The 23,329-nt window shown below is 57.5% G+C and overlaps 3 protein-coding genes across 3 annotated transcripts in view; 1 reads left to right on the top strand and 2 right to left on the bottom strand.

Annotated features, from left to right (window-relative positions):
• The window catches only part of VOLCADRAFT_92049 (uncharacterized protein), a gene marked incomplete at both ends in the record, with an annotated part of 14,813 nt that extends 12,601 nt beyond the window's left edge, over positions 1–2,212 (bottom strand). The window contains 2 exons of the mRNA XM_002951446.1: positions 202–302; positions 1,426–2,212. Coding sequence (XP_002951492.1) covers positions 202–302; positions 1,426–2,212 — 888 coding nt within the window. The remainder of the gene's footprint in view (positions 1–201; positions 303–1,425) is intronic.
• Positions 2,213–4,641: 2,429 nt separating this feature from the next.
• On the top strand, positions 4,642–17,662 carry VOLCADRAFT_92048 (uncharacterized protein; the record flags this gene model as incomplete). The annotated part of the gene is made up of 18 exons (XM_002951540.1): positions 4,642–4,780; positions 5,508–5,599; positions 5,996–6,091; positions 6,898–6,998; positions 7,598–7,716; positions 8,208–8,428; positions 8,862–8,977; positions 9,346–9,439; positions 9,897–10,069; positions 10,817–11,114; positions 11,461–11,664; positions 11,828–11,974; positions 12,354–12,536; positions 12,973–13,054; positions 13,732–13,747; positions 14,703–14,743; positions 16,987–17,282; positions 17,657–17,662. The coding sequence occupies 18 exons, from the start codon at positions 4,642–4,644 to the stop codon at positions 17,660–17,662; spliced, it is 2,424 nt and encodes an 807-aa protein (XP_002951586.1).
• A 942-nt stretch (positions 17,663–18,604) lies between these two features.
• VOLCADRAFT_92047 (uncharacterized protein) overlaps positions 18,605–23,329 on the bottom strand; it is a gene marked incomplete at both ends in the record, with an annotated part of 31,103 nt that continues 26,378 nt past the window's right edge. Inside the window, 5 exons of the mRNA XM_002951445.1 lie at positions 18,605–18,663; positions 19,357–19,564; positions 19,778–19,987; positions 20,327–21,187; positions 21,667–21,951. Coding sequence (XP_002951491.1) covers positions 18,605–18,663; positions 19,357–19,564; positions 19,778–19,987; positions 20,327–21,187; positions 21,667–21,951 — 1,623 coding nt within the window. The remainder of the gene's footprint in view (positions 18,664–19,356; positions 19,565–19,777; positions 19,988–20,326; positions 21,188–21,666; positions 21,952–23,329) is intronic.

Genomic DNA, 23,329 nt, shown 5'->3' with positions numbered 1-23,329 from the left:
AGCAAGGGTGGAAGAGTGCAAGTGCTTCGCTCCGGCATGACGGCTTTATGCGGCACGTGTACCAGTACGTACGAGTGTATGTCTGTATGTATATGTCTGTATGTAAAGCTGGAGGAGAACTTTTAAAAAAGGAAAACATATCGATGGGGAAGTCGAATACGGCACACAGTCCGCCGTGTGTGTATAATACACTTGCCGTACCTGGGACGCGAATTCAGATACGAACTCCTGCAAATGTGATGTACGGATCTCCGTAGTCAAGCCGTACACCTCAATCACATGCCTACACTCCCCTAACAACGCTGTGGAAGGGTATGGAACGGTGGGTGGTTCGTTAGTGTGTGTGTGTGTGTGTGGTCCGCGCGTTTTGCGCCAGTAGCCCCTAGGTAGGCAGTTAGGTAGGCAGTTAGGTACCACAGCACAAACCTACTCATACAACCGTAAAAAAACACGCCAGATACGCATCTGCAGATCAGTCAGCCATGACCCTGGGGGGTAGCATCTCGGTGGCTGCGGTGTGACACCCTGGTCACACCCTCCCTGTTGCCGGGTGCATGCGGGCCCACGATTTCCGGGCAGCGATTTCGTAATTACCACATTTACCGCGGTAATTTTTTTGTTAATAATATCATCGCTTATCCACCCCTCCCCTTCTGGTATACTTTGCAAGAACAGTCAACTCAATTCGCTTTTAGGAAATATATTAACTTCCGTGCTAATTGCTGAGGATAGAGGTGCAGGAAAGGGAAAACACTGTCCCCAGTATCGACAAGCACATAACGGGCGGGATATGTGAAAAAATGGAGCAGGTGCGGTTGGCGGCGGCATGATGTGTTGAAAATGGAGCGCATGCGGTCGGTCGTCATCTTGTCGTGGTGACGTTCTAAATCCCCTCGTATCACGGCATTTGCGAGTGCCGTTACTCGTGTATGGTGTGTACGATGTGTACGGCAGCTGTACGACAGTCCTACGGTTTTGCTGTTAGTTGTTGAAGCACCTCCCCTACCGCCCAAAGAACCCGGGAGGTCCTCTTGAGCTGGGTGGTGGAAAGCCGGCTCCCCTGTCACCTCCCTGCCACTTCCCTGCCCACCGCGGCTCCGAAACCCGATCCGATGCGGGTTAAAATGTCGTACGTTGTACGACTGAGCTGAACCCCCGAGTCATTTGGCACAACCTTGACAGAGGGCCGTGGCTACGACGGGTCGATGTGGTGTGGGGTGTTCCTAGGGGTGTTGAAACATTCCCATATGTACACATGTATGTATGTATGTATGTATGTATGTATGTATGTATGTACACACATCGCTATGGACTCCTACAGCACCTAGCGCCCTAGGACGACTGAAATGCTGAAGCCGTACAGGCAATGGGTATGATTAAAAATGTTACCAAGGATATAATTCCCTCTCTTTCTACCCTCCTCACCACGTAACGCAGCGTCCGTCTCATTCGCATTCGGACCGGCGTCATCGCTGCCAAAAACCCCCCCGCCGCCGCCGCCGCCGCCGCCGCCCCGGGGCTCCAAATGGTAATCTTTCACGGCGGTGGCGCGGCCGCCGCCAGCAGCTGTACGGCAACCTGCCGCCGCGGCTGCTCCGTCGCCGCCGCCACCTCCAGCGGAACCCCAGCCCCAGCCCGAAGATGGCTTAGCCGTCATGGCAGCTACAGCCGCAGCCGCCGTGTCAAGATAGCCATCTGTCTCCCCACCACCCGCGCCACCAGTTCTTGGCCCAGCCGCGCTCATGGCCTCGTGGTCCTCAGGCAGCGGTGTTCGGTCATGAGTATGGGTATCCCCAGACACGTTCCAGCGGCTGTCGACGTCAGAATCTGGCGGCGGCGCCCGCCGGCCCAACTCCTCATCCTCCACCTCTGCTGCTGCTACTGCTGCAGCCGCTAGTGTTGCAACTGCTGCTATAGCTGCCGTCGCCGTTGGTCCCGCGGGCGCCGCTGCTGCGGTCCCCGGCGCGGAGGATGAACACGTGTCTCCTCCGGTCTCAAGTGTCTCGTTGCCAGCGGAGGAGGGAAGCCGCTGCTGGTGCTGCTGTTGCTTCAAGTGCTGCTGGTGTTGGTGTTGCTGGTGCCCCACTCCCCCTTCGTCCTCTTGGATGCGGCACTCAGGCGCAACAGCTTCTGGCACCGCTCCACATCCCCCACATGGGGCTTCAGGATTGGGTCCGTTGTCGGCGCCCTCTGGGGGACCTGCCACTGCCATTGCCACTGCTGGTGCTGGTGCTCCCGCTGATGCTGTTGGAGCTGCTGGTGGTGCGTCTGTTGCTTTTGATGATGTAACGGACGTCTGTCTTCCAGAGCCTGGCTCACAGCCGGGGGCTTTCCTGGGTCGGGCTGATGTGGGCCGGGCCCCCAGGGCCCGGGCGAAGAGGGCGGCTCCGCCCGCCATGCCGGATGACCCGCGTGTCCTGGAGACTGGTGGGTTGTCATGTGCGACGTTTGCAGTGTTGCTATTGCTGCTGCTGCTACTGGTATTTCCAACCCTCGTGCTGCTATCGTTACTACTGCTGCCGTTGATGCTATTGCACGGGTTCACGGCGGGAATTGCGGCGGGTTCGGAGGTGGGAAGTGGGGAGGGAGAGGTCGAGCTGGTAGGCGGCAAAACACAGGTTTCGGAGCGTAGCTGGATGCGTGACTTGCGAGGAGGCGGAGAGGAGGCGGTATCACAGTCGATATCCCGCTGCGCAGGTTGGATGTGTGACTGGTGATTGGTTGATGGCGCTGGTGCGTCAAGCTGATCAGACCGCAGAGCGATTACCCGGTCAAACATGCGTTGCGCCTCCGATACCTCGCCCTAAAGGAAAGCGACAAAGGCCGGATTAGAAATTGTTTCGTGACCGTGTGGTCAATACGCATACAAATGAAGCCATGGCGAGCAGTTTCCCCCGGAACTGGCCACCGCTCAACAGGTGCCGCATGTGTAGGTCAGCTAGTGTGCATTCTTTGCTTGCAAACCTTTCGAGCTCAGCAAGTTATAATGCGGCAGCTCACTTGGTTTATCTTCATAACTGCCAGATCACTAAGAGCCGCCGCATAAGCTGGGTCCGTTTCCGCAAGGCCGGCCAAGACCTGGCGCAGTTCACGTTCACAAGCCGGTAAGCTGTTTTGGCATGACATCTAGCTGTAAAGGAGGAGACTGGAGTGAATGTTGGACAAGCTGGGTTCCGTTGTCCTAAGTGCACGACTCTACGGGGGCCGATGCTCGTCGGCTTCGCCGCCGGTGCGCGTCCGTGTGGACTTAAACCTCCGCTTAACCTTTGTGCGTCAGTAATAGTTATGGTAATGGCTGGATCTAATCATCCAAAAGCAATTGAGTTTCTATTCGCTCGTCCGCAAGTTGGTCGTTGGCCTAGTTCCGGGGACAGAATCCAGACAGTCTGCAAAGGCGCAGTTGCAGGTCTAGCCGAACAGGCCATGCCTGGTAGATGACTCTTCAGTCCTGACTAGCGGGCGCTTGCTGTACCCTGCGCATGCACGAACGATGTAACGTCGTGAACCTCGGTCCTTGCCAGACATTTCCGTCTCCAACCTATAAGTTACAAATGTTCACTTTTACTTTCTGGTTTAGGAGGCATGCTAGGGCACATCCATTAGAGCTGTGCGGTCTCTGACACGGTGTGAAGGGTAGCGAACCTGGAACATCTTCTTGTCCCGCTCTGATCATCTTACGGTATTCACAGTTAAACACAAGAGCATTCGACTTTTTGGATCGCAAGCTTTTGCGCACGGCAGTGTGGAACGCCTTGGAACTGTTCCAAGTCTGGTTCCGCGTTCCAACCCGCAGCTCGGTGGGCGTTTGATACATGCTTTGTCGTTTTTATTTCGTTTTTTGTCACTGGAGATGCTAGGCTGCATTATGCGCACGATGACCTGCAAAAGCGTCATACTAGTCCACCGCTGGTGCTGGACAAGCGGCCAGCTGTTTTGTCCCGACCTTCTGCGCTATGTAGGGCCAGTTTGCCTTGACGCATCTCCTATTAGCCCCCTTGAGGGGCTGACTTGGTCCGATGGGAACAGTCCTCATTCAATATGGAGAGCAAGGCCCCGACGGAGCGCCGCCACCTCGGGCGTATTTTCAGCTTATCGAGGTATGTTATAAAACTCATACAGCTGAACGAATAGCGTTCAGGCTCTGGCTGCGAGGCAGGGGGCAGTTCCGTTCGCTTACAGTGGACTTATTCCAGGCCAAGCCTGCAAGCGGATGTTTGGCTCCAAATCTGTGTAACATGACATGGCAGCGATGGATCACCGCGGTTCAGCGGCTGCAAGCCTAGCTACGGGCAAAGCAGCTGCCGCCGTATGGACACGAAAACACGGGGTCCGGCACGCCCCCTCTCCCCTATGGGAGGGCTTCTTGCTTCACTTCGTGTGCACCTCCCAAGCCCTGCTACGTGTCACATCCCTTACTGTACGTTAGGCAACACTTTGCCATAGGACACATCTCTACGACTCTATTATATACTCTCCCAAGCCCTCTCTCGATCCCAGCTCCCGTCATCGCCCCCAAACGCTAAACAGCATTAGTCCCTTGAGCTCCCTCAGCTCATCCACAATCCTGCCAAAATCCTTGCCCTTGCACTCTGCACCAAACCCGTGCCCCAAAACCCTGTCAATTTGTAGGGCAAGCTCCACATGCCCACAATTCGCGACTATTTCCGCTTGGCTAATGTCGCGCTGGATGGTGTTGTCTATCCCACGGACCCGGACGGCTTCACGTTCAGCACTTTTTCGCCCAACACGCAAGCGCGGGTCACCGGCGACCTCCTCCCCGGTACGTACCCTACGCATCTATTATCAAAGCCACCGCGCCGTCCTGCCTGCCAAGCTCTGCCAGTCTGTCCATCCATGTCTCTTATCTGTCTCCCTGTCCTTTGTATGCGCCTGGGAGTGCACCAGTCGGTTCGGGTCGGGCTCCTCGCTACTACGTTGCTTGTCATCAGCCACACGGTGCCTCATCTCGCCGCGAGTGAGCGACCGTGGGACAAACTGCAAGCTCCCCCGTTGTCCTTTAGCGGAAAGCTTTGTTCCCGGTTGCGTGTTCCCGGTTGCCCCCTCCGCTGCATCTCTAGTCTAGAGGGCTTTCCGTTGTTTTCGCGACATGGCTGAGCCCCCGGGGGCTCAGAGCGGAGAGGTGCAGGGTTAGGAACCCGCGCATCACCAGGTTGTTGGGGTTGGGGATTATTACATGCAAACGTCGCTAGGGCGGATGTGTTCATGTGTTGGGGCGGAGAAAACGCTCCGGTTACCAAAACAGACCGCAAATATGATGTCGCCAAGGGTATCCGTGTGAATGGAGTTGACATTGCTGGCACGGCCGACCCGGGGGCTATGGGGCAGCGGTCACCGGGAGACTCCGCGGCTGAGGACGAGCGGGCGACAAAGGCAGACGAAGGGGGGGCCAAGGCCTCGAGCTGCCGCGAGCCTCGGCAGTCGGCTCGCCGTCATCCTGGTGCCGATTTGTTGTCCCGTGTGTGACCCGCCGATCTGCCTCTCCGCAGGGGGTATGCCCCTGGCTCGCGTCCTGCTGATTCGCACCAGCGAGGTGTACGGGGAGCCTGAGCATCTAGGCGGCAAGCGAAAGGTGACACAGGTAAAAGGAAGTGCCGATTAAGGGGCCTCTCGGAAAGGCGTGAATTACGAAGTTGAATCAATAATTGGAAGCACACAAATTACACTAATAGTTAAAAGGCCTGGGTAATGTAACGGCAACCCCTCCCCTTCGGTCTCCCTTTCGCGCTGACAAGAAGGCAAAGGGAAGCACTTGGACATAGGATTTCTCCTCGCTAATAAGGTCCAAGTTTGTTTCGGCGTCGACAGCTTGTTGTCGACTGCTTGCTCTTCCTATTAGTGTATGCTTTCTTCCACCATATTCCCATATATGTCTCTTTCAGCAATGTTTTCCCACCACATATACAAGGTTTCTACGCCACCATATTGTTTCCGTTATTGTATGTTTCTACTCCACACCACCGTTTCTCTATGACAGGTGGAAGAGAATTTGGGCTTATGGACTCTGCCTCCTCCCGAGTCGCAGCCCCGCACATTGACGGAGCTAGCAGCGGTGTTGAGGTCATTCCTGCAGGTAGGCTGCCTGCCTGCCTGCCTGCTTGCTTGCCTCCCTTGTCGAACTCCAGGGTAGAGGATAAGGTGTGTTAATTAGGCTGGGGGTGGGGGAAATAGGGTGGGACGCTATGCCAACGAAACGCAAGCATGTTGGGCTTGGCGGGCATTTATAAAGAAGCATTTTCAGACTCGGACGCAGTTGCCATATGCAAAGCCGTGGGTGGCGTATGAGGGCGAAGGCGGCCTGAGCCGCGACGTAGGGTTTTTCCCGTTACAAGCCCAGTGCAGGGAGCGGTGGGCCTTCTGAAGGGTTTCAGGGTCATTCGACAAGGCGCCATGGGGCGGTATGGGAATGGATGGGCGGTCCTGCTACCACCGCCCACGATCGTCGCTAGCTATCACGGTGACACCAGAAGCAGCAGCGGTGCAGCATTAAGGGCGGACGCACACTGGGTGTCCGTTTATGTCACCGGCGGTAGTAGTGTAGTAGTAGTAGTACTAGTAGTAGTAGTACTAGTAGTAGTGGTGGTAGTAGTAGTAGTAGTGGTAGTAGTAGTACTAGTAGTAGTAGTAGTAGTAGTAGTGGTAGTAGTAGTAGTAGTACCTGCGGCCGCTGCCGGGCCTTCGCGGCTCTGTCCGCTGGCCTGGAACCCCCCACGGGCGGGGCCCGGGCGATCTCGGCTGCCCGTCGTCGTATCCCTTACCCGTACTGTCCCGCGTGTACCTACCGCCCCCCTGTATCGGGCCCTATATCGGAAGTGCTGCCGCCGCTCCGTGGCACCGCCCCTGAGCCTCTCACCTTGCGTCTGGGCCTTACACCTCCAGATCGAGCACAACATCACTTGGCTGTTCAAGTACCGCTACCAGAATGAGCTCGTGCCCATTGTCAGCGATTCCGCTCTGGCAGTGGCATTTGAGTACTTCAGGTGCGGCACGTGTGGGTGCAGCCTCCCCTCCCCCGGGGGCCAGGGACAGGGTCCAGGCGGCATGGTGGCGTGGTGGCAAAGGGTGGTTCGGATGAAAGGGTGGTTCCCCAGGTGCGCCGGCGGGTCGGCAACCAGGTAGGCCCGCCGGGGAGTGTGGGCTAGGCGGCGGAGGCTCCAGGTGGGGCAGAGAGAGGGACTGAGGGATGCGGACAGAGACCAAGTCCAGTTCCGTGGGGCTGAGGATGACACCTGGTCCGTCCCGCACCGGGACCTCCCATGGACTCGATGCGTCGTCGTGCAACTCACCACCCCGGTGCTATACCCATGCCCCGCCGCCCGTCCTCTTAAGCTCACTTTTCTTCCTTGCACTGAACGTGCTGCTGCTACTGCTACTGCCGTATTGTTTTTTTTGGCAAGACAGCTATGCTGAACTTCCGTACGCGTCTTGGTTGAATTATGTAGTGTGTGTTAAGTGTTTGGAGAACCTGTTCTGTCGTCTCCTCCCCCCTTGGAGCTGGTTGCCGGTGTGCTTTACGGCTTTCCCATACAGCCAAACCAAGCCACCCTTTGTTCTCGCGCGCGTGCTGCCCCTCCCGTAGAGCCCAGGCCGCCCAGGGTGCGGATGACGAGCTGAGCGCCCACCAGCAGTGCCGCCTGTACCTCAACACAACCAGCGAAGAGATGGCGCCCAGGGACATCATCAGGGCGAGAATCACGGGTGGGTGGGTGGGAGGGTGGTGGTAGTGGGTGGGAGGGGGTGGTAGTGGGTGGGAGGGGGTGGTAGTGGGTGGGGGGCTGGGTGCGGCAATTATAGATACGCAGCTGCTGTGGAGGGCATTGGGGCCTCCCGCAAGGGGACGCTAAAACCCAGATGGCCACAACCGCTCAGGATAGGGACGTGCAGTCCTGCGCGTGCACACCGTCATGCGCTCTACCAACCAACGATGATGATAACTCCCCCTCCTCCTCCTGTTCCGTCAGCTTGTTGTTTGTCACACCCAAATGGGCTGGCCGGGGACCCTTAACTCTCCAGGGCGAGGAACTCCCGGGGCCACCCCCTCCGCGCTTTAGATGTTTAAAACCAACCGACCATAACTCTTCCCGTGTCATGTGCATCTCCCCCAGGCATTTTGGATGCGGCCGCGGCGGGGCGAGAATCTTCTACCGCCACTCCCGCTCCATCACCCGCCCTGCCTGCGGCCCTCTCAGGACCGCTCCAGCTGACGGGTGCAGACAGCGCAGCCGTGGCTCTCCTTGGAAGCCATCATCACCAGCAGGCGGCAGCGGCAGCGCTGGCGGCAGCGGGATTCCCGTACGGCTTGCCGCTACCGCCGGCATACGACATGGAAGCCGGCGGGCATGGCGGCTTTGCGGGCGACGCGGATGGCGATGAATGCGAGGACGCCGACACGCCGGGCGAAGCCGGGACGGTGGGTGCGGGTGCTTGCTGTTCCGCCACCCTGGTGTTTTACCTCGACAGCTCTCTCCACCCCACAGCCCTGCAGCAGCTCTCTCCACCCCACAGCCTTCCGGGCCGACTAAGAACAACTTGCTCTACGAGAACACCTAGCAGATATACATGGAACATTCTTTCACCTAGCATTATTGCACCTAGCATTATTTTACTAAAGCAGATATAAGCCCGGTCCCTATCCTAACCTGCAGTATCGTTTCCCCGTTCCGCCCACTACTCCGGTCCTTAAGTACGCGTCTTGCTTCCTAACCACCGTTCTGTGGCCCAAGCTGTCCACTTTCAACCCCCGCATTTCCACCACCACCATCACCCCTCCCTCTCCCTCTCCCTCTCCCTCTCTACCCACCTACCTAGATAGACCACCTGACTGCGCCCCTCTCTCTTTGCAGATGAGCTCCCTGATGGGCATCGCACGACCCAGTGGCAGCGAGGGCATCATGGGCCCTGGCGTGCCTGGTCTAGGCCAGGTCAAAAAGGAAAGCAAAACACGGCACGCAGATGGAAGGTGGGAGGCTCTGGGCCGACTAACTGAGAAAATGGATGGAAGTCGTAAAACAGATTTTATGCAGCGGCCTTAGGCTCTCGGTCTCCCAAATGGCCGAGCGAAGCGAAGCGAGGCAATAGGTGCACGGGAGGACAACAGAGGGGCTGGGCTTGCGTGGGTATGGGCGGTATGAGGGAGGTGTTCATGGCGGTGTTGTCCTCGGCAGGGGTGCATGATTTGGTTGCAGAAGTGCGGCTGGGGCCGGTGTGGGGCTGATGTGCTTTGCTTTGCGTGTGTGTGCGGACCTGCGTGCGCGTCTGAGCTATCCGCCTGTTCGCCCATCCGCCTCTCGCGGCAACAGCAACCTGTCGGTGTTGCTGCTGCTGCAGGTTCAAGAACGAGACGCAGCATCAGAAGAAGATGGCTGACATGAACCGGAAGATTGCGGAGCTTTTCGAGGGGCAAATCATGCAGATGGTGGAGGTGGGTGGTGGGGGTTTATATATATAAACCTATATATATATGTATATCAGCGTGCAGGTTAGAGGCCGGGGAGTGCAAAGGATTGAAAGGGGGAAGGTTCACACTACATAGGCCTTTACTGAGGCTTCAGTGCGTGGCGGGAACAGCTGGACTGTGATTAAAACAGCATTCAGCTTCGTGCTCAATATCATCCGCAACAGAAGAGAACATTTGCCATTGTCGTGGAGATGCCCCTTTGCCCTCTTTTCCAACCAGACACCAATCCAATCCAATCCACTCGCATCGTATCGTATCAGTAATACGCCCCCTCCGCGTATCTCCCTCCGGAGCGGCACCCGACCCAACTTTCAGGGGTGTCAGGATTTGGGCTATGCCCCAAACCTTAGTACGGCCGGGTACATCCTGAAAAGGAGCGCGGTTGCATTTCATGGACTGCGTATGGTGCATGTGGGTGCAGGTGGTTGACCACAAGAAGATCAACTGCCTGCTGTGCAACCACGCCTGCACCGCCTACTCGGCCTACCACACCGACTGTGTGCGGAAACACTTCCTGCGCCACCACGAAAACACGCTGCGGGATCGAGGCGTGGATGTGGCGCGGTGGCGGAAAGAGTATGAGGTGTCGCAAAAGTAGGTGAAGGGGAGGATGGATCGGCCGGTGGCATGGGGGGGAGAGAGGCATGTAGAGGTGTGTAAGGCTTTTCGCAGTGGAGGCTTGCGGCGGCTTTAGGAGAAGGATGAGCCGGCGGCTTCGGCGGAGGTTTATTATTTGGGGGGTTATATGCCCGCCACGGTCATACTGTATTGTCCAATATTGTAAATAGGGTCTAGTAAACTAGACCCTATTTACAATATAGAGACAATACAGTATTGTTTATGTGGACTATAAGATAGTCCACATAATGCTTATACACATACCTCCCTCTCGGAGTGTGGCGCACACGCATGTGTGGTCTTGCTTGAGGAAGCATTTGTCGTGGCCCGCATCACCACGGCCCGCATCACCTCGCTTTTGGGAATCTTCCAGCTGTTTACCTCCGTTTTCCCTCCCGCTCCTTTTGTACTGCGGTCTGCTGCCTGGCTGATTGCTTTATGCAATGAGTTATGTTATTAGTCACGTTTTCGCGACATGCTTTCCCCGTGGCCCATTTTCCGGTCCGTACGGCCTTCCGCGACTTTTGTCAATCATTCTCCCGGCGCCTCTCTCCTCCCACCGCGCCGCTTTCCTTTATCAAGATCAGTTGATACTCATCTAACACAATTAAAATTCAAAACTAACACTCAAGTGAAGCTGAATATTAACACTGAACTGAACTGAAACTCAACAGACACACTTTTTTTTAAATACTCATTTTAACTGACTCCTTTCCCCTTCAGGGTGAAGCGGCAACAGCAGCAGCAACACGAGCAGTCGGGCGGCTCCGCTGTCTCCTCCGCCCACCTGGTGCACGGAGTGGGTGTGAACGTGGGTGCTGTTCATCAGCCCCTGCAGACGCTCACGGTGGGCAGCCTGCTGGCCACCGCAGCGGCGGCTGGAGGGCCGCAGCTCACACTGCCGGCGGGCCTGGCGCTCATAAACGGAATCAACGGACTCACGGCACTGCAGGTCAATGGGGCGGCCATCAATGGCGGCGGCGGCGGCGCGGACGCCGAGGCGATGCAACGCAACCTGCAGGTAGGTGGGGTAACGGTACGTCAGGGTTTTTGCGGGGTGACAGGGTTCTGACGCGGGTGAGGAAAAAATGGCGCGTGCATGGGGGTCTACTACTGCTGTGTCATGGTTCGCGCAGGTGCCCCAGGGGCCAACTAACTGCTTGACGTGTGCGGTTGCGGCGAACTGCGGTACTCAGCGGCACGCACCTCCGCATCTCCACGTCCCCGCGTCTCCACATCTAAACATCCCCCACATCTACGGGTTTCGGCAGCTGATCCTTTGATTCCTTTTGTATGTTATGTTGTAAGATTTCCGCCATCCCCCTCCTCCGCTTCCCAACACGGACCCGCACACAACCACCCCACAGGCCCAGCTGCTGTCTCTGGCAGGACTCCCCGTAGAGGTGCTGACGCAACAACAGCCCCAACAACAACAACAACAACAACAACAACAACAACAACAACAACAACAACAGCAGCAGCAACAACAACAGCAGCAGCAAATTGGAAATGGTGTGGGGGCATTGAACGCGGCCGCGCAGATGCCCACGGTATCGGCACTGCTGATGCAGGTGGGGCCAGGGACGGCACATGTGTGCCCCCAATGTGGTGACATCCGGGTTATATTTCCGTACATTCGTGACGTGTATTATTCTTTGTCCCCCATACACCCCACACCTCCAGGATGCATCTTTATCCGCGTATTGCTTCCCGCGCACGCGCACTGGTCTGCAGGCTCAGGCTGTGTCACACGACGAGAAGATGCAGATCCAGGCGGCGGGTGCGCTGTCGGGCCTTATGAACGCTGCCGCGTCGGCTGGTACCGTCAGCGGAGGCGGAGGGGCTCCAGGTCCTCCGGCGGGTGGCAGCCTGATTAGCCAGGTGGGAAGGCCGTTTGCATATGTAGAGAGGGTGAAAGCCAAAGAGGGGGGGTGTAAGGACGAAAGCGGTGGGAACCGAGTACAGGAATGACGTAGGAATGACGTAACATGGCGGAGTCGGGGAATGGGAAGAGGAAGAGGTGGCGTAGCGGGTCGGACTTGCGGAGTGAGGTGGAGAAGGCGGCGCTCCCAAATGGACCGTCACATGCGCTGTGAAGTATTGCAATGTACGGTAATGTATGGCCCCCATGGAAACCACCCTCGGGTACCCGGGCTGTGGCAGCTTGCTTTGTGGGCCGTCTGCCCCTCATGGAGACAAGCCGTTGAAGGGTATGGAAACCCCCCCCTGGGTGCACTCGATTGTCCTTCCCTTCTCGCAGCTGAGTGGGGCGCTTGGCGGTGGCAGCAACCCCCCCAGTGGTGGCGGAAGTACCGGTGTGGTGTCCATGGCGCCCATGGCGCGTATGGCCAGCGGCACGGTCACGACGGAGATGCCGCTGCCGCCGCCCCCCCTGCCGCAACCGCAACCGCCGGGGCAAGTGACGGGGCAGATGCCACTCCAGGTGTGTACGTGTGCGTGTGTCGGTCGGTTGGTCGGTGATTGATCGTGTAAAGTAAAGATGGGCCCCCGGTGTTTGGTTCCGTGGCTCGTGAAGTCACGCGTACGCATCATGCTGTCAGGACGACCCTTCTAGAAGAAAAGGACGAGGAGGAGGTGGAGGAAAGTCAAAATCCTACTTCACGCTGCGCTGTCATTTCAAATCGACATCCTATCATAAATAAATAATCGTCTAAACGGCAATCCATGAGTTTGATGGTTGTTTTCGAGAGCAGCAGTTGCTAGCGCTGCTTTTTGTGCAGTAGCAGTACCAAGTGATTGTCCACCCTGCTCTATCTCCCAGCTGCTGCTCCTGCGCTGCCGGCGGTGACTGACAACAACCGATGTGCGGTAACACTAAAACGTGTGGCCGTTGGATGGACGTTGTGAACTAACTGCAGGGCCCAGGTGACGGGCAGCTGCTTCAGGAAGCGGGCCCTGTGGGGTTGAGCCCGGGTGCCAGTGCGGCCAGTCAGGGGCACGGTGAGTGAGTCAGGACCTGGTGCAGCCAGTCGGGGACATGGCGGGGAAAACGGCTGGCAGTCTGTGTGGGTGGGCAGGCGGGCGATGGGCTAGAAATGCAAAGAAATGGTGTCCGAAAGTGGTCCCTAAGGTGTGCGTGTGAGGCACCGTCGTAGGGGGGGGAGAAGTGGTTCGTGTTCTAGGGATTTTAGGTTTCCTAAAAACTCTAAAGAAAACCCTTTCACAAAGAATGGGTGGGACGTGTTATCTGCAGCAGCAGAGCCATTTGGCACCCGGTTTTCGCTTCCATCCCCGGTCCCCGCTTCCATCCCCGGCTCTGCTGCTCTGTGCTAGTGAATATCACGACGACTCTGTCGTAAGCCTTGCCCGGCCCGCCCTAACTCCGCTCTTGTGCACTTGGCCCCCTTCTGGGTGGCGCTTGTATGGCCTCTGGTGCCCACGGTGCCGACATGCCCTCATCCCTGCTTGTGAACTTTTAATTAGCCATGCAACACGTACCTGGTTGTTGCCGTTCTCTCCTGGCACAGCTGCTCCCCCTTCCAACGTTTTGCATACGGGCTGACCAACACGGTTGGTTGGCGTCATGGTGTTGGACTTGGATGAACCCTGACCCGCAGGTTCACTCCCAGCTGTCAGGCCGGCCCCATACTGCCTGAGCCCTGGCATGTCTGCCACAGCAGGATTCCACAAAAGGTGAGGGGCGCCTGTCAGTCTGGCAGGGCTCTTTCTCCTCCCTACTCTGCTTTCTCCTCCTCCGTATGCATATGTGCATTTTGACGGCGTCAAGTGGCTCAGGAGCGGCAAAGGGCCGTTTGTTCCTCCTGGGGGGAAAGCGGAGCACTACTTTGGGGGCGGGCATCAGTGTGTTATGTGAATGAAATTGTGAGCACAAGGAACGAATGGACTGACGAATGCGTTGTTGAACGAACGGACGAACGCCTGCCATGGTCGACTGCGTCTTTTGGCTCTCGTTCAGGATGGCTTGTGCATGGCCTGCCTTTCGCGGTGGCGCATGGTACATACATACATTTGCATGTTACTAGGTTCCGGGCCTTCTTGTGGCACATAGTGCACCTGGAGGCGAAGGTTATTGAAACGCAATGAGAAGAGCAAGAAAGTAAAGATGGGGTTACGGTGCGGCAGCATGAGCAAGAACCGCAAAAGGTGCTGCAGATTTCTGTGTGTGGTGCGCGTGGTGCATCATATTCCCCTTTCCCCGCTGGATCCGCCTAGCTCCTTTTAGAGCTGAATATGCTGTTCCTTCAGTCCTTCCTCCCATCACACGAACATGGATACACTCGTAAAGCATATGATCCCGCCACTTGTGAATGAATAAATTAAACATCGGCCTAGATGGATTGTGTGTTCGGTGCTTGCATGGAGTTGGTTGTGAGGAAGGCGCCTGCGTGTGAATCGAGCGTGTTGTCGGTGATTTGATAAGGCAAGGTACTTGATGTGACTTAGTACAGAGCTTGGTTTGCTGTTCCACTTCCGGGCATGCCGGCATGAAACCCCCTAACAGTGACGGTAGCTTAGAGGTTTATGCTCGACTCGTGATGTCCATCAACACTTCCTCATCTTTTAGCAAAGGCCAGGGGGAGTAGTAGGGCAACCTGTAAGCGAGGGCCGCCACCCTGACCACCCCGAGGGCCACCGACTCCTTGCACCCGGCCACACCAGCGTCGGAAGGTGGGCTTCAAAACTAAGACGCTGCGAAGCATGTGATTGGACTGCATCGGCTGTCGACGTAAGCACGTTGGCGCGCCAGCTGTCAGCGGTAGTGTACCTGCCTCCCTGACCATGCAAGTCTTCAGCTCCAGCTCGACGCCGCGGCCGTTAGCCGCCCAAGTTGCTTAGACCCAATCCTTTTCAAGAACCTCAGCGCGAATGAATTAGTGTTGGCAACATCGGTGACGATAGTTGACACCCCTTCCTCGGTAGTCACCACGGACAACCAGCGTTAACAACACGCACTTGTAATTCCCCTCCCATTTCGCTGAAAAGAGCCCCCGCCACCTCGTCATCGTTATCCGTTGGCGTGCAATGACGTGTCCCCGAGCTCCATCCGCTGCGTACTCATGGAGCTCCGCTATATTGGCGAGGAAATTTGCGGAGGAACCATTTTGAGAATCATGCTTTGAGCGGTCTCAGTGATGCAGGAATATCCCCTGGCTTCAACAGACGCACTGGAACCGACATATCCCAGCAGACTGCAGAATTACAAAGCATGCACTGCAATTTGAGGCACGGCGCCTTCCAAAGAAGGGCTACAACGAGCAGACACTCTGTTGCCGTGATATCTGCTAGAATACGAAAAATGATACGCGCCATTAACACAAAACCTGCCCGTTTTAAATGTGTACCGATAGTGTCGTATAATCCTGTTTGGCTTGCACGATTGCTCGGGGCGCAGGAAAGCACCGTTCGGTGGGATGTGCAACGTGGCAAGGCGGCAAATTCTAATCTCTGCACCCCTCCTTTTGAATCCGGGCTGAGCAGCTAGCCAGACCCAGAACCGGGACGAGAAACCCAAAACGCGTTCGTTACAGCACAACTAACAAGAACAAGGCACCGGGGACGTGGACATATGGTTGGGGAGAAGAGACGCCCAGCCTGCCTGCCAGAGCCCGCATGCTACTTCGTGCGGCCCTTCTGGCCCTTCTGGGCTACCGTGCTCTTCCACATTGGTAACCAGCAGGCAGCCGACGGCCTCGCTTGGGTTACTTTGGCCCCACGCCTAACCCAGCGAAACATCCCCCCTCACCCAGTCGCGCCACATTCGCTCCACCACTGCCCGCCTCACAGCCACGGACCGGCGAAGTAGACCAGCACCGCATCAGACCTCCACCGCCTGTGCGCCTTAATCTCCTCCAGACACACCCCAGCATCGGTAGCCGTGGTGGTCCCGCCCTTGCGCAAGCTGTGGGCCGATATCCTAGTGAGATCTAGCCTCAGCTCCGGCTCGTATCCCTGCAACTCTCCCAGCAACACATGCAGCCTACTAGTGAAATCCCCGCGCCACCAAGCCGAGCCCCGCTTGCCCGGCCCAGTGATTCCCCATACGAAGAGCGGGGAGTGAACTTCGGCCGTTCGCACGCACTCCAGGTGCCGCTGTACTATGCGAGCGATGGGGATGCCGCTCTGGGTGAGCGCTGCCAGGCACACCAACGCCCCCGTGCCCTTCTGGTCCGTCTTGCTACGTACAATCTGCAGCCCCACACCCCCTCCCGGCAACTCCTCAACGCAGCCCACCGTCAGGGCCGCCAACTCACTCCTCCGGAGCATCCCGAAAAACCCCAAAACCAGCCAGCAGGCGTCCTGGGTGAACTCCATCGCCCTCAGCGGCTTCGCATTTGCCCTGCACCGTCGCCGCCCCGACTCGTAGGTGACCGATGAGCTGTCTGCGACCGCGTTGCCGTGTAACGCCACGGCCAGCTGTGCCAGTTCCTCCGTAACACTCCCAAGGGCCACTGATCCGATCCCCGCCGCCGCACGCAAGCAAGTGGTGCAGCGGTACCAACCGCCGGGGTAGGCGCCTGGGGTGATCCCTCAAGAATTCCCCCCTCATCAAGTCCAGATTGGCCAAAACACAAACGCCACCAGGATGCCTCCTTATCCCCGAGGAGGGGGCCGATATCGCGGTGTGCGCCCTGTCTATCGCCCGACGGGGAGGGCAGCTCTAACGCCGGCTCGCGGACAAGGCAGGTACGACCCAACACAGGGCAACGCGGAGTAGTCCCTCCCCAAAACACTGACAGGCGCACTAAGCAAGGCACACTGCGCTACAAACTCGGCCTCTTCACGACCCGCACGCAAGGCCCAACGGGGACGGGGTGCACAAGCAGCCCCTTATGGAACTCACGTTGTGCAGCGACGTCCGCCTGTTGTTGGGCGCCGGCCGCCTTGATGGGTCCGCTCCGGTGGCGTTCCAGGGAGGGGGCAAGCGGCGGCCGGCGCCTCCGCGACCTACGCTGATGCCGGTGCCCCACGGGCGCCCGCCCGCAAGCGCGCCCGAGCCCTGTCGACCGCTGCCTGCTGCTGGTCCCGGGGCATGGCCTGGAGTTGTGGGCAGTTTCGAAAGTGGTGGCCCCGCTGGTTGCAGATTAGGCACGTGATGTCCTGGGGTTCCTCTTGGGGGCCCAACCCCGGGGGCCAGCGTGGCGGCGAAGGGCCGCTTGGAGCCGGACCGGCTGGCGGACTGAGGCTGTCCTGTAAGCGCCGCGCCCAGGTACGCTCGCTGCGTCATCCTCGCCCACACTTGGGAGGGGGTGTCAGCCTTGCAGCGGAACGTTTGAAAGAAAGGTCGCCAGACCCACACCGCTGACCAACGGACAATAACAGCGGCAGCTAGCAGCTGTTCTGGTAAAAAGAGCTCGTATCAACCAGCAGCCGAGTCCGAGATCACCAGGAAGATAATTAGACAAGACGAAACACCACCGAGCAAACCGCAGCTCAATACAACAACCAACCAACCGCACCGTACGACGCCGCTCTGACGCCCGTCTTCAAACCACATTTTCGACTACGCCTAAAATAAGATGTTGGTAATATCTCCGCCTTACCCGCCCACCTTGTGCCCAAGACCTTATGCCCCTGGCCTAGGAATGATATCTGATTTGTACGCACATATGTTTGCTTCAACAGAACAATGGTTCCTAATCAGGCACATGCCGTGAGGTGCCGTCTACATGGCTTACGTTACATAGCTGTGGGCATCGTTTTGGCTGCGTGTATGTGTATGTGCCACGTACACGCGCTGGGCCTCGTAGAGAATCGATACTGTGCTACAAATCGCCTCACCACCCGTTGTACATGTATTTACTTGCTGCTGTACATGCCGCATACTGCTGTACGTGCCAGACATGGTCTCGGGGCTAGATGTGGAGCTTCACTCAATAAGTTTCAAATTTCAGTCCAAAAATATGGAGGTAAGCCACCAAAGCCACCCAAAAAAATTTCCTCCTCCTCCTGACTAGCACTCTACGTACAGCTCTTTGGCTCCTCTTCACTGTCTTATTGTCACGTCTGGACTGCAGCTGGTAACGTCCTATAACGGTAACAACAGCCACCGATTCAGCATCCAGCCGCCACAGCAACAGCAGGGGACGAATTCCCTGCTTCCCTGCGACACACCTCTCACCCTCTCTCCCTGCGACGCACCTCTCACCCTCTCTCCCTGCGACGCACTCGCGTTTTCGCTTTTCCAGGTAAGAGCTAGGGTAGGAGCTGCAAGCAACTGCAGGCCAGCCATGTCACGGAAAACTGTCTCCCCATTCTCCCCATTCTTGCCCTCTACCTCAGCACCTCTACCAACGGATATGGAACCCAGCAGCACGTCCACATCTCCGTCGTGCCACTGAACCACGATATAATAATGCTGTGGAGCGGACACGTTTCCTTTCAACATGCACACATGTAGATACAGATCATCTCAATGCTTAGTTTTACGTACATCATGCAAGATATCTAACCCTGCCGCGGTGGTCCCCTCTCAGCAACAGCCCCTCCTGCCTCATGAGCTCCTGCAGTAGCACCTCCTGATCCTGGGGACTACAGCCGCCGGAGCTCCAGCGCCAGTACGGCACACTCACCACCACCCAGCCACGAGCCTCCAGACAGCGCCGGCGGTAGAGGGTGGTGCTCAGAGGCTGGCGCGTGTTGGACGTGAAGTGCGTGGGACCGTCCACCTCCACCGCAACCCTCACTACACGCTTTCTGGAAGTCTCGGAAGTACTTACGGGTGTGCCGTCGTCACTGTAGCCGCTGCTGCTAGCGCCGTCGCTGCTGTTGCTGCTGTTGCAGCTATCACGGATGTCTTGAGAAACGTCAAGGGATGAATCGCGGCAGCCATGTGGAAAACGAAAGAGACCCAAGACAGCGATGCAATTATGTCGGGATGACATGTCGCGCAATGTCGCACATGCAGAGGCTTTGGGAACATGCGCAGACATCTAAACGAAGACATGTGAAACTTTTGCACGCTCGCATTGGATAGTCCAATCCACGACGTCCACCGGATTATCCACGTCGCCCACCACCGTGCAAAAATTGCCGGTGTGTAGTCCAACATGGCTACTGGAGCCCAGTGGGAGGCGCTGGAGTTACACCGCAGCCATTATAGCCCGGCAGGCAAGGCGCCGGGAAGATGCACACACCACGGATGCTACTTGCGGGATAAACACCGATAGCGCACGAGCATTGTGAACAGAACAAAGACGTGCCGCCCTTTCACTGAACTCGACACAAGTTCATCTACTTTACAAACAGGAATCAAAAATGAAACCTAAGCAGCGTCGACTCACCTCGTCGCTTCCCCTCATCCCGGCCTCGAGGCTGGTAGTGGAGGTGGGGTTGCGGCTGCTGTTGCTTGGGTTGCTCCGTGAGCGCTGCAGGCCCCATCACCTCCCCGCTCTCCATATTGTCCTCCTTTGCCTGCTCCATCTCCATTTCTACCTCTGCCACCAGCTCCAGCGCCAAGTCAATGGAGAACTTCCCGCCACTGGTGAGCAGCTGAGAGTTGCGGAATGGACAGGGCCGTGTACGAAGTTTGGTGGGGTCGGGCAGGAGGAACAGCAACGGCAGCACACGTTTCGTTTCGCACATTTTAGGAAAAAGGGGAAGCCCAGCCTAGACAGCAACAGACGCGCGCCCATGTAAGGCCCGAAATGTTGTGTCGTGGCGTCCAAAAGGCCAACCATCAAGCTACAAACGCAGCGACCGCACCTCCACGCTGTGGTTGAGCCCTAGCCGGGTAAGCGTCTTGGACACCTCCCACTGGAAGCTCGACACCTGCGCCCCCTGCTGGCTCAGCTGCCGCCAGGCCTCACGACCCGCCACCAACAGCCCAGGAGGACTGGTGTGAAGTCCACCACCAGCATCAGGACCAGCAGTAGCAGTAGTGACAGGAAAGTCCAGCTGCACGTGTAAGAAAGTCTGCATCGAGGCCAAGCGAAGCGATGTGCGATGTGGGACACGGCAGCAGCAGCAGCACGGTGCGGCCCGCCCGTCAGCTGGGGAGGATGTCATTACACGAGTGATGCGGGGTGCTCGTGTGGGAAAGCAGTGTCATCCCAACTGCGTACCTCGGAGAGAGTCTGACTTTGAGCAGACGGCCGCCCGAGATACGGACTGTTAGGGACCAAATGAGGTGGCTCTCTGGATTAGAGCTGGAATATGAAACCGGGGACATGCAGCCAGGCAAGACACATGAAGCGAGGACAAAGGACACGTATCCAGAAAAAAGACGGCACGCGCACCGACCTACTGACGTACCTGGTAAATCTGCACGAGCTCCTCCTGCGGCAGCTCCATCAGCCGCTCCCCTCCTCCTCCTCCTCCAGCATGCCCCCGCTGCCCCGCCAGCTGCCCCAACAGCTCCATCATCTGCCCCCACAACTCGGGACTGCAACCACCAACCAGGCTCAGACCCCAAGAGAGGTTGACAATATCCCGGGCCTTCAGCTCTTGCTGCTGCTGCTGCGGCTGGCAGCGCTCAGCACGGTGTGCTTCCTGCTGCTGGTGCTGGTGCTGGATACCCTGTATCGTTTCATGCCGCGGAGTCGGTGCCGATGGCGAAGTTGATTGGGTTGCTTGGTTGATGTATGCCGTAAGTCGCCTCGTGGTGGCTTCCAATAACGCCGGGTAGCGCCAACCAAAGAGCCCCACAGCGCCACAGATGCTCGCCAGCTCCTGCATCTTGAGTGAGCCACTGACGGGAGGACGCCGCGTGACGACGTCCTCGTCGTGTGGGTTATCATAGCGACGGTGTGCGGATGGCGACGATGAAGAGGGGCAAGGCGATAGCAACGGCATGGATGGCGATATCTGGAACGGTGTCGCCGATGATAGTGATGATGACGATGACGATGAAGATGGTGATGATAATGATGATGACGAGGAGGATGGCGGTGTCGACATGAAATGTACAGCGCGCCGCACCAGACCATCCATCAGGGGTTTATGCGCGTGCCGAAGGGCCCCAAACGCCCAAGCAATGTTCGCCACTTCCTGGGGCTTCAAGTACGGCAGACGGTGTGCACACACGTGCTCCGCCACGGCGTCCATGACCCGTGGGTCGTACACTTGCAGCCTCCCCGCCGCCCAAACGCTGTTGCTAATCTCTTGCTTGCTGAACTGGGGCAGGTGGCGCACCAGCAGGGGCATCAGCGCGGTAAAGAGCTGGGGTGCTGGGTGCTGCAGACTGGCGTACGACCAGAGCAGGTTGGAAATGTGCTGGGGTCGCAGCTGGTGAGGTTTGGAAGGGAGAAGCCTGCGTGGGCAGGTAAGGTAAGGCCCATTGGGGTTTTGATACGTAGAGAAAAAGCTCGACGTGTGTTGGGTTGCATATAGTTCACGTGCGTGTGCTCTTATGACGATCAGGATAAGGGAAGGCCGTACGGCCAGGGCAACGGATGCTGAAGTCAACGCGCATAGCGTTGCTAGGATTTGTTGCCCTGATGTGAAAAGCAGCGGCCTGCAGCTCTGCCCTCTTACATCCTGCCCATGCTCCAAGACCGTGCTCCAAGGCCGTCAGGAGCGGATGGCGGGAAGTGCATTGCCATGCCGTGCACATCTTCCCTGCCTGGTCACAGCACCCCCAGCTGCACCCCCACCTGCTCTGCGGGCGATCCTCGTGCGCTCCCTCCGCCACTCCCTCCTCCTCGTCCTCTTCCTGGAGGCTTCTTGATGGCGTCAGTGGTTCCATCACGTCCCCGCCCTGCTTCTCCCTTCCCCTCGTGTTCCTGATCCCGCTGCTGCTCCCGCTCCCGCTTCTGATCCTGTCCGCCACCTCCCTCTCCACCTCCCTCAGCGCCTCCGTGTCCCGGTGTCCCAGTGAGGCCAGGGCCCACACCGTGTTGGCGACCTCCTGCCACTTGTAGCTGCACACATGGACAGGGCTGGAGAGGTGCCGACAGACCTGGGATGAAGGGGGAGGGTGAAAGACGAACCACAAACGAGTGAAGCTGCTGCCAGGGCAAGGGAGGGGGAGGGAGCGAGAGGGAGGGGGAGGGAGGGAGAAGGAGGGGAAGGCGAACCCCCTCCCTCGAACGAATGAAGCTGCTGCCAAGGCAAGACTGATGCGCCAGAAGTAAGGAACTAACCAGTCGGCGCTTGTGAAGAAGAAGTCCTCGCGATGATGTAATGAAGACGATAGCGGAAAACTACCTACCTAGCCGCCAAGACTAACATAAAGTGCGGAAAGAGAGCAGGAGAACCATCCGTAATATTCTAAAGGTAGGTGCAAAGGCGGCGAAGAGCGAAAAGCTGACGTGAGTAGAGAAAGAGGTGACGTAAGCTGGAAACAAATGGTTTGCCGGCCTGGCGGCGGAATGGAGGAACCTGGGCAGAACTGGCTGATAAGCTGGTGGTAAGCTGCTGGTGACATGCAAGTGCTCCTCCCAACCCCCCAACGCCCCCAAACCCTAGCCCGGCTAGCCGACCGACACAACGCGGTACACCGACAAAACTCGAAGCTACTCGGATTCACCTGGCCAGGCGGCACAAGCGGCAGAGGCAGCGGGCAGCGGCAGAGGCAGCGGGTAGAGGGCATGCAANAGAAAGGAAAACGGTTTGTGAGCAGCAAGGAAGCGAACAAGGGAAGGAATGCAAAGTGCTGCTGAAAAAACTGTATTAAGGGAAGGTGATAATAGGGGAAAAAAGAAGCCTTCAATGGAAAGCCGAATGACAAGGAAAGCAGAGTCGTGCAAGGATTAAGATTAAGGTTCCGGGAGCGGAGAAGAAAAAGCAGGCGGCGTGACGGGCGGGACAATTGGGAGGTCGGCCAACTTCGGGCTACACACATCAGCGCGCGGCGAAGAAAACGGTGCTAAGTGGGGTTGGGGAAGGCTTAGGTGATCGTTATCCACACCTGCACTTCACAGCGTCAGGATTTGGGAAACACCCCGCCAAGGAGCCGGAGACACCACCGGCGCCACACCACTCCTCTGGGAACGCGGGATGAACACACGACTGCATGCGACCCCGCAGTCTTATTGCACGCTGCGTACATACCGTGATCCCGTGAACATATATGCTTGTATACGCGATGCACGAAACATTATACACCAGAACACGTTAGACGCGATATACCGGTAGGTCAGCCTTGGGGGGCGCCTTCAGGTCCGCGGGGGCAGGTACTGCTTTATGCTTCAGGCAGGCAGGCAGCCAGGCAAGAAACCGGTATGACGACGTAACACACGAAAACCACCCAAAATTTAACATCAAACATCGATCGCCGTAGCTCTCTTCCGACATGCAGCGTCAGCTTCCGGCACA

The sequence above is a fragment of the Volvox carteri genome (genome assembly GCF_000143455.1).
Source record: "Volvox carteri f. nagariensis unplaced genomic scaffold VOLCAscaffold_24, whole genome shotgun sequence".
Classification (NCBI taxonomy): domain Eukaryota; kingdom Viridiplantae; phylum Chlorophyta; class Chlorophyceae; order Chlamydomonadales; family Volvocaceae; genus Volvox; species Volvox carteri.
Note: the sequence above shows the minus strand (reverse complement) of the source record. Positions and strands in the feature narration are given on the sequence as shown.